This window comes from Citrus clementina, unplaced genomic scaffold (genome assembly GCF_000493195.1).
Source record: "Citrus clementina cultivar Clemenules unplaced genomic scaffold, Citrus_clementina_v1.0 scaffold_4, whole genome shotgun sequence".
Lineage (NCBI taxonomy): Eukaryota > Viridiplantae > Streptophyta > Magnoliopsida > Sapindales > Rutaceae > Citrus > Citrus x clementina.
In genome coordinates, this window is record NW_006262274.1 from 3,991,695 (window position 1) to 4,002,689 (window position 10,995).

The 10,995-nt window shown below is 31.9% G+C and overlaps 1 protein-coding gene and 1 pseudogene across 1 annotated transcript; both read right to left on the bottom strand.

The window, feature by feature from the left end:
* Positions 1–2,835: 2,835 nt before the first annotated feature.
* On the bottom strand, positions 2,836–6,635 carry LOC18044866 (putative serine/threonine-protein kinase). Its single transcript, XM_024186404.1, has 6 exons — positions 6,445–6,635; positions 5,347–5,462; positions 4,728–4,944; positions 4,185–4,422; positions 3,835–3,985; positions 2,836–3,294 (listed from the first exon to the last, which is right to left on the bottom strand). Exons 1-6 carry the CDS (start codon positions 6,506–6,508, stop codon positions 3,004–3,006), a joined length of 1,077 nt encoding a protein of 358 aa, XP_024042172.1. The 5' UTR covers positions 6,509–6,635; the 3' UTR covers positions 2,836–3,003.
* Positions 6,636–7,471: 836 nt separating this feature from the next.
* The window catches only part of LOC18044867, a 6,805-nt pseudogene continuing 3,281 nt past the window's right edge, over positions 7,472–10,995 (bottom strand).

Sequence of the window (10,995 nt, forward strand, 5' to 3'; positions counted from 1 at the left end):
AATGATACCAACTACTGTTGCTTAACATGCAATCATATTTATTAATCAATGCTCTCCATCTTTAAGCGCAAATTAAGGTCTAAAGAAAAACCAGAAAATTAACTTAAGTAATATTAGGCCACAACACGCATTGTTTAACATATTAATTATTGGCTTGGCTTTGGACAAGTCCAGCAGTTGAGGAATTGTTAACATAATAAAAAATAATAATAATCCCTTTGATCATCTAGGCCGTTGATTAAGACTATTCTCCTTGTCAGATCATGAGGTCACTGCTCAGGTATAATGAAGTGAAGAGTGATTAAAATGCTTTAGGGTTATATGATCTGCAAACATTACTTGCATAGTGATAGATAGGGCAAAGCCCCCCGCCCCGCCCCACTCGCCCCCCCCCCCCCCCCCACCCCCGACCCAAACCAAGAGTCTGTCTTTCTTTTGTAATAATTAAATATAAAAAGATGAATCGATATGTATCGGAATTATGATTATGTATATATTCTGGGATTTTTGATTGAGAAATTAAGAAAAAGAAAGAATTATATATATATTCTGGGGAAAGTAAAAGAGAAGGAGCGCCGAGCGGTGGTGGATTATGATTATGATTGTAGCTTTTTACTAGGGAATCACACACATGCATGGACCACTGAACTGATCATCAGCCAGCTGATCTATCTCTTTGATTGGCTCTTGGGGAATATATGTTCATCATACGGTCAAAGCAAGTCAATAAAGTTTTGATCAGGGGAAGCAGAAGATTTATTGATTATAGCCCTATAACCTTGCTCCGTGGGACCACACCATACACACTTTCAAGATCTCCTGAAATTTCAAATAGATTTTCAAGATCACAAACATATGCATGGTTTTTGTTCACTTTTCATTTTTATTTTTTCTACAGATAGACCCAGCTTTAAAGCTTAATCTATAGAAACATTCTCTCTGGTTTTTGACTGAACACAGGTTTTAAATCCTAATAAAATTTAGAACAGTAAAAAATTAAACAGTATTATAAAGAAAAAGCTTTGATTACTTGGGGGGGGTCCACCATTTTACTCTCTTTGTTCCAATGAAGGAAAATGATCATATTCTTTGATTCTTGAGATTGCTGAATTAATATTATTTATAGTAATTGATGAGCACGCTTTGATTTCTAATGCAATGATTTCAGGTTTTGAAAAAAAAATCTGCAAGCTGCAGGGATTACGTTTATTTCCTTAATGGAGATAACGTTTAGCCAGATTATTTTGTTTCTTTTTATCAGTATAGCTCAGAGATTTACAGTAATAAATATAACACTTGCTTCTTGTAAGAACAAAGACTTAAGTGATAATATTCTGAATAGGTTGGCATGGCTCCCATTCATTCATGGTAAGAATTCTATATCTTGGTTAATGGGCATCACCAGTTTTGTAGTTAAGGAAGATCATATGTGTGTGTGTTGAGAATAATTATTGAATATGCCTGTTAGCTTTTTGTATTTTATTAGGCTGGAAATAGCCTGATTGTTGAGTTTGAGGGTACTAATATTCTCTGGTAAGAAAGAGGCCACTTTGTTCCAAAATAGGGAACAAAATGTGTCTTCTTTTCCAGCCTCTAGAAAATTAGACTTGTAGGTGGAGAGATAAAGTGAAGAGATGATGATCTTAAAGTTGCTTTGACTAGATTTTTCTGCATCGTAGAAGATGTAGTGTCTCCAAATGTCAGATACTCCTCAAAATTAATCTTCACTGAATAATAATTTAATTTTTATTATGTACCCTCGGGCCGGGGCTGTAGGCTTTGCCAGTCGATGTGTGACCAGCGACCAGAAAAGTTTCGTACAACATGTACATTGTAAATTAATTTATTGCATTTGTATTGTAATGTTCTTGGCTAGATCAAATAGGTCATGCAAGCCCTTGAAAACACTGTTCCTTTTATCGAGATGCCAGTTAATTTAGCTGAAGTATAGGGCTTGATTGCTATTGAGATTGTGCAGATATAATTTAAAAGTTACAAGTTACAATAATAAATATTAGTTATTGTATTTATAATTTAGTAGTAAACTAATTATTATACGTTGAAAGTTAAGTTGATTTTTATACTGCTTTAATAAAAAATTTATAACATCTTTATTATTTTTGTCTAAATTATTATTTAAAAAATTATATTTATTATATAATATTAATATTTATTTCATAGTTACAATTCATTTTTTTCCACAACAATTGTGGAATTAAAAGTTCCAGCACTTCAATACTAAACATGGCTTTAAGACATATATAGAAATTAAAGGGAAAATTCATGTTCAAAAATAGCTCTAGAGTTAAGTTGTCCGGCCCTATGCTTATATACTCAGTGCACAATTTATTTTCAACTGGTGTGAGATAATCTCCTTAAACTAAATTTCTTTTTTCTAGTTATTGTAACTTACATAATGTATGAGTTAAACTATGAAACCATGTAAAAATTCATGGCCCAAAACTATCATATTAAAATTTAACTTATGAGTTAAGTGTTGTTACCCAAACTCATAGTTGAGGATTGCCCTCAGACTAGTCCAAGAACTAACCCTCAACTTTTAAGTATAAATTTTGTTTTTAGAAAATTAAAAAGTATGAATTAAATCGTGGACTCTTACATTAGTTACCCATGTTATTTTTTTACATGGTTGAAAACTGTCAAGATATGAGACCTTCTCATCAGAACAAAATCTGACTTTTTCTTATAAAAAAGAAAAAAAGATTAAAAAAATGAGCAATAAATTAAAATATGTTCGTATAATATTAAAATACAAAGTGCCCATGATAATTGGCAGAACAGAAGAAAATTTCTGGTAATAAATGGTGAGAATTGCCTTCATTAATTAATTAATCATGTCTGAGTCCAGTATTAATTTGCAAGGTACAACTTTTAAGCATTGATTTCTTTGCTCTATTTTTTAACAAATTTTTTTCTTTTTTGTGATTGTTATCTAATCTCTATCACGCACAAAGTTTTATATACTCATAACGGGTACAGCCGTTAGCTGCCGTTTTCGGTCATGCTTTTCGAGGAGCTTCTCTGGCCTACTTTCACGTCCATGATATCGCCGATGAGCCCCGGCTGCGATATCTCCACGTCGTCACCATCGATGTTGGTCTCTCCGTTCATCATCTTGATCGCCGTAGACATTTGAGGCCGGAGTTTGGATTTCTCTTGTACGCATAGTAAGCCAACCTTCAGGAATCTAATGGCTTCATTTTCTGGGAAGTTGCCATATAGCATGGGATCCACTAGATTCATAAGCTCCTTAGAGTTGTACATTCCCCAAGCCTGGTTGGAGCCACAGATATTTTGCAATTCGAATATATTTTAATAAAAAGTTTATCCCAATTAAGGTGACATTAATTAGAGTTACGTAACTACCATAAATAATATTATAAATAGTCAATATGTTAACACATTGTCACGGTCATCGATTAGTTTAAAAATAATAGCCCTTAATTTTCTTGTAATTTGTTTCGATTAATTGACAAGTGACCCTATCACTCACTTTTGATTAATTTGGTTCGACAGATTTGTGAGAAACATAAGATCTTATACCAGAGATGATGAATCCATCGGATTCCGGATTTGTCGGTCCTTTGCCAATTTCAGTAGATTAACATTAAATTTGACCAAAATCAATACCACTAATTCAATATAATTTCTGTGTAACATTTTATATATTTTTTTTATCTACCCAACCCCATGTCACTCCTAAATTAAAATTATTTCTTTAGATTTAAAATCCTTAACCTCTTACTTTCACCGCAATAGAACAACCAACTGAATTATCCATTAAGAATATAGTTTCATGTTAATTGATCGTACCTTGTCCACAAGATGATACTCTCCAAGTTGTACATCAAAATCAACTGCTGTTCTTCCACTGACTATTTCAAGAAGTAGCACTCCAAAACTATAAACATCTGATTTTCGAGTTAAACGTCCGCTGATTGCATACTCTGGAGCTAGATAGCCTCTATTTAAGAAATAAAAAAATAATCATAAAAAATAAAAAAAGTTAATGTACATGGTTTTAATAACTCAATACAAACTGAACATTTAGTGAATTATTGTTTTTTTTGGTCAAATAACTCTGTTATCTACAGTTTCATGATGAAGTTATATATTTTGATTGAAGCTTTGTAAAATTAGCTAGAGAGATATGATGCACTTACAGTGTGCCTGCAACGCGTGTACTAATATGAGTGGTATTTTCTGGGAATAGCTTAGAGAGCCCAAAATCTGAAATTTTAGGATTGAAATTTTGATCCAAAAGAATATTGCTAGTTTTGATATCTCGATGGACAACATGTGGTTGAATTTCCTCATGAATATAAGCAAGTCCCCGACCAATTCCCATGATAATTTCTCGCCTTGCCTTCCAGCCAAATTTAGCTCTACGTTTCTCCTCACCTGCCAATTAGTTCAAGAAACCATATGAGTAAAATATTGCCACTCTTATAAAATTACAATACGAATGTTGTATCATAAGACAAATGATGTCGCACACATAATGTTTGTTTATTAACTTATACACACTAATGATGGAATAGTAATGCGGCATACCTGACGTATCATTCAAAGATGGGTATTGCAAAATGTAAATCAGAAACTCAACACGCATTAAAATGATCGGTGATAGATAAGTTAGATTACAAAATGAGCTTTAACATTGACATGCCTCAACACCAAAGATAGGGAGATATATACATACGTACCAAGCAAAGTTTGCGAGAGGCTGTTGTTTGGCATGTAGTCATAAACAAGAATTCTACAAGGCCCGTCAATGCAACCACCATGAAGCTTTACAAGGTTTTCGTGACAAACATTTACATTGGCCATGGAAGCTACTTCTGACATGAATTCTTTCTCTCCTTGCTTGGATTCCACCGAAAGCACTTTCACAGCAACTATTGTTCCATCTTGAAGCCTTCCCTTTAAGATCAAATATTAACATTTTTCAAAAACCAAAACGCTAGTGTTACCACAGTCATTTGAATTGGAACCATAAACTCAATTCATACTTATATATATATATATATTCCCAGTATTGACATGCTTCAATAATTAGGACAACATGTACTAATAAACATGGTTCGAAATCTGTGATGAGAAGGCTTTCGGCCTATTTTTTCAAAATATAAGTCTAAGCCCATTTGTAAAATAATTTATTGTAATTTGAGAATTTGAGAATGCCTTCAACAGCATATTTTTAGAGACGGTTTTTAACAATAAAATAATAATAAAAAACATTAAAAAAGTATTTGGAAAAAAAAAGAAGAAAAATGGAACAATCATATATACCGTAATTAATGTAAGATTATAGAATGAACATACCTTATAAACGGAGCCAAATCCACCTTCTCCAATCTTATTGGACCAACGGAAGCCATTGGTGGCAATTTTCAGTTGATTGTAGGAGAATGCATTAATATTTTTCAGAATTTGTTCACCTTATTTCATGAATTTTTTTTTAAAAAAAATTAGCTATATGTTAATACATATAATTTTTTATTTTTGAGAAATAATGCATATGATGTTAATTTGCTGAAGACAAATAATTAATTTACATTTAGAGAATGATGTGACAGCGATGCTGGATTGACATGTAATACCAACTTAAGTGATAGTCAAATGACTCAAATTAATTTGAAAAAAAAAAAAGCAGCTTGTGGAAAGTAAGATGCATGAATTATCACATGGAATTATCACATGAAAGTGACGTACAATTATTTTTTTTAGATTTTATGAAATTAATTCTATGTCCATTTCACTTGCTACCTCAAAAAATAGAGAAAGAGAGCGATTGTCACTTTTCTCCACAAAAATTTTAGGATGAATTGTTCATTAAAAATTTTGACGTTTAGGGCAACGGGAGTATTATAAAAATTGTAGGGGATAAGTGATAAAAGAAGAATTATTAAAGTAGAAAAGTTATAATTCTCAAAAAGTAAAAATAGGAAAATTAAAAAAAAAAAGTTTGGGCACTTGGCAACTAGCCTAAGCCTTCAGCCGCCGTGGATGGCTGGATTTGTTGACAATTGCGACTCTAATATTGAATATGGGGAAAATGAACTATCACAAGGTAAATTACTAGATAAAATTTTGTGTAAATAGAGTTATTAAAACATAAAAATCATTAATTTCATAATTTAATTATGCCACGAGTTGAACAAACTTTTATTTTTTTTACAATTTGTTATAGGAAGAACTGGTTCTCCAATTTTTTTTTAAAAAATGCATAAATTCATTCGAGGGTAAGACTCTAATCTCTAGATAAGGGCACTAAAAACATAACACAACTAATGATTCTATATATGTAGCTTTCTATGAAAGAACCAGAAATGTTACATAAAATGATCAGATGAAGATGAAGAAAAGACAGGTGAAAAGAGATTTTTTTTTTTTAATTTTGCAGATAAATTTATAAATTACCTCCTATTGTGTTCTCCGCAGAGACTCTTGATGGAAAAGAAAAGCAAGAAAAAATGGACTTCATTTCATCAAATTCAAATATGCAGGGCTTGCAGGAAATTGAATTTTTTTATCAGTTATTACTTCTGAACTTCCATGGCCGCGGATGCCAACACCTGCGGCTTTGTCAAATACAAATGAAAGAAAGATAAAAAGAGACACTCGACATTACAACAAAATGTGATGAGTTAAGTGGCTCTTAGCTAATTTAAGGTTTATATATAAATGATCATAAAAATGAGAAATATTTTATTGCCGATTGGGTCGAGAGTGGAGTCACAATTAAACCGGATTAAGTGGGGGACAATGCATTTCAATTCATGGACAAATTGAGTGGGAAATTAAAGAGAGTGGGGTGGCGGGCCTGGCGGCTGGTCTAAAATTATATTTAATTTCCTGCTGACTTTAATCCGAAGACCAAAAATAAGTGGAATTAATGGTATGACAAACTCGTATTGCAACTTAAATTTCTACAACTACTCATTGGAAGTGTTGCCATCAATCAACAACGTACATTTCTATTACAGATTAATTGAACATGTGCCTTAATCCAAAATTTCGACATCATCACAACTTCGTCTCAGAAGATATTCATAATTAATAGTTTATTTTATTCAAGTAATATGCAGATAATCAATATTATAATTCTTTCTCTCTTCTCTCTCTTTTACTCTATTTGCTTCTTTCTCTTTTCCATACTAGCGGACCAGGTCAAGAAGTCCACCGCTCAACTCTACTGATTATTATTATTATTTGGAAAATTTATGAAAATAGTCCAAAAGCAGGATCAATTTAGGAATTCAAAATGTACATTTTGAACCAAAGGCCCCTTAGTAATTTTATATGGAGCTCTGATCGCTCTTCCAATCACTAGTGGATTGAGTACATGACATGTCAATCTCCATAGCTCATCGACAGCATGTCTAGCTAGCCAGTGCACCACATTAATTAGTTGCACCAATGGGCCTTCATGTTTGAAATGCCATTTTCATAATTTATTTTTTGTGCTGATTTTTTTGAACAAAGTAAAGCATCCTCGTGGCTTTATCCTAGGAGATAAATAGAAAATGCTTTCCTTTTCTATGTCAAAATCGACTGCTGTTCGTCCACCGAATATTTCAAGAAGTAGCCCCCCAAAACTATATACATCTGATTTGCAAGTTAAACGTCCGGTTATTGCATATTCTGGAGCAAGATAGCCCCTAATTTAGAACATAAAATAATCTATATTAACAAAAAAGTTAAAAAAACATTAAGTACATAATATCTTAAGAGAAATAACATTTTATTTAAGTTCTTGATAAATTTTTTAAGTATATATATATATATATATATGCTGCACTTACAACGTGCCAGCAGCATGTGTACTAATATGAGTAATATTTTCTGGGAATAATTTGTAGAGGCCAAATTTTGATATTTTGGGATTGAAATTTTGATCCAAAAGAATATTGTTAGCTTTGATATCTCGATGCACAATTTGTTGGTTTTATTTCTTCATGAATATAAGCAAGCCCTCGAGCAATTCCTAATGCAATTTCTCGCCTCGCTATCCAGTTAAATTTAACTCTATTTTTCTACTGACCTATGGTTAATTCAATAAACAATATGAGTATACTGCAACACTTGTAAAATTATAATTACAAAATTTGCATCACTAATATTTTTTTGGAATAGTTACTATCTAAAGATATAAATTATACATGCATTTGTGGTACAGCCCATAAATTTGCTGATAAACTTTACTCCCACTGACAACATATATTGAGATAAATTTATCCATTTTCCATAGTTTTGTGAAAAGAAAAAGAGCCTCTATGGAAGCTTGAAGTGGTGCTCACCAGTCCAATGACTGATTTGCATCACTAATCGACTATAGATCAACGATGAAATGAGTAATATTATACTTACATAATTAAGATGTATCGTTTGTATCCCCTCATCTAATGCTAGGTACCAAAACAGTGGCATATTAATTGTGAATGATATATAGAGTCAACTAATATATGACACATTACACGTATCATTAAATAAATAGGGACAGATTATTGTTAGGAAATCAACTCCACAATTCAAGCATCAACCCGTCAAAGAATCATGTGGGCAATCGGACATTTGATCTGCTGCCACGGGTTTCAAATAATCACTCAAAAATTGCACATCTTCATGTATATAAACACTGTATCGATTGAATAAAAGTAGAGAAAACTAATTCAGTTTTCATTCAACAATTTCAAAAAATTTTCATAGTATCAGAGCGTGAGAATTACATTTGGAAAAAAGCCATTCATCCTGAAGGGGAAAAGTTGGATGCTAGTTCAATTAAGTAACAACATGTTAACATTCTCAAACATATCCTAATATAAAAGATAGAGGGAAAATTTATATTGTACCAAGAAACGTTTGAGAGAGACTGCCGTTTTGCATGTAGTCATAAACAAGAATTCTGGAGGGCCCATCGATGCAACCACCATGAAGGTTACCAGATTTTCGTGACAAATATTTATATTGGCCATGGAAGCAACTTCCGACATGAATTCTGTTTCTCCTTGCTTGGATTCCACTGAAAGCACTTTCACCGCAACCACTGTTCCATCTTCAAGCCTTCCCTTTAAGATCAAATATCCATTCTTCAACAAATCAATTAAGTTTCTATGTATATATTTTGAAGTTATTAGAATTAATCAAACCAAAACCTATAAGTTTAATGTAAAAATTAAAATTAGAGTATGAACATGCATACCTTGTAAACGGAACCAAAGCCACCTTCGCCAATTTTATTGGATGTACGGAAGCCGTTGGTAGCAATTTCAGTTCGTTGTAGGATATTTTTGAAAACTTGTACCCCTGTACTTTTCTTGAATAATTAATTATTGAGTATTGAGAATGATGAAATAACCATGCATGACGTTTGATTAGGAGACATATTTTTTGACCTATTAAAACAGGTAGCTCTAGAAATTATCATGAAAGTGACGTATAAATAATCATACATATAAAAGACGATAATTTTAATATGTTTGTAGGTTATATTCAAAGCAAATGTATATATCTTATATCTATGGATGGCTTTCTCAATAATGGCCAGCCAGCCTGCAGCATCAATAAGGTCATTCATAATAGCCGATTACTTGATTGATGACTTATTTGTTTTCTTGACAAATGCCATCTGATTAAATTATTGTGATACGTTGAGGGGATAAAGATGCGTGCACTCATTAAATAAGTGAACTTTTATAAGACTTTTTCTGCCTCTTGAAAATACACAATTGGCAAACCAGAAATGCTGTATTATGTTTTTTTTTTAATTAAAAAAATGTTGTACTAGATGATTAGGGTAAAAAGCAAAAGAGAATTGATTGTTTAAAAAATTAACCAATTAATAAAATACACACATCCTTCGCAGGATTTATATTTTTTTATCATTTACTCCTATCTCTTTAGTGAAACAAACTCTTAACTATTTTATGGGTTAATTTCTGTATCAACTTATTGAAAGCCAGACCACTCTCTTGCCAATTAATTTTGATTTCTCATCGTGTTCATTAACTTCAGATATCGAGCTAATATCAAGTTGAATTCGATTTGAGCTAATTTTATCTTATTAACACTCTTGTAACTATAACATAGATAAGCAAGATTTAAATTTTAAACCTTTAATTTGTGTAAAATGTCACTAGTTGATCTAATTACCGTCCCAAATTTTCTTAATTTTCCCATTAGTAGTTCAATGTAATTATTTCGGAAGAACACGAGGCACTTGTGCCCTACCTAAGATTGAGAAACAGAAAGCGGGTTCAATCATTGACTCAGCAGCCAGGCTTTCAACAATGGATTAATTGAATTATTCAACCCTACTGTATCCAAACTACAGTCCAAGGTCAAAGTGAGTCCTTAAACTTTGAGAATTTGACAAAATATGAAGAATTTGTCAAATTGCTACTTTTGCATGTCAATAAAGGGAGTTGTCAATTATGTAATCCCCAAACCTTTTCAGAATAACTTGGTATTCGCTTTCAATTTTCAAAATTTGTGTGCTTGCGTAATTTGGATCATCAATTGGGTGGTAAATAAGCCAGAGAGACTAAGGAGTTTCAGTCGTCTAAATTGCTTTGCCCTAAAAATATCTCAAGCCCCCCCCCCCCTCCTTTTTTTATATACTGATAATACAGACAACTAATATTTACAACTATTATTCCAACAAACAATTATTGATGTTTACAATTAGACAATTAACTAAGACAACAACTTTACATTAATGGTGCGTTTACTTCATGGAATGAGAATGAGAATCAATTTACCAATAATATTAAATAATGTAATTTTCATTAACTAGATGCATGTATAAATATTATTATAAAATGATATTAATTAAAAAAATAAAATTAATAATAATAAATGTTAATAATGATAATATTAGAGTAATGATACAGCCACAAACTCTTGTACAAACTTATTTTGTACAAACTGAAGTGGCATTAATTCATTGGTTGAATGAAAATATAAATTAAT

Coding starts and splice junctions, on each gene's coding strand:
- LOC18044866 (XM_024186404.1), bottom strand. CDS start 6,508: ATGAAGTCCATTTTTTCTTGCTTTTCTTTTCCATCAAGAGTCTCTGCG. Junction 4,423..4,727: donor CCTCTCGCAAACTTTGCTTG/GTACGTATGTAT, acceptor ACTAATTGGCAG/GTGAGGAGAAACGTAGAGCT. Junction 3,986..4,184: donor ACACGCGTTGCAGGCACACT/GTAAGTGCATCA, acceptor TTTCTTAAATAG/AGGCTATCTAGCTCCAGAGT.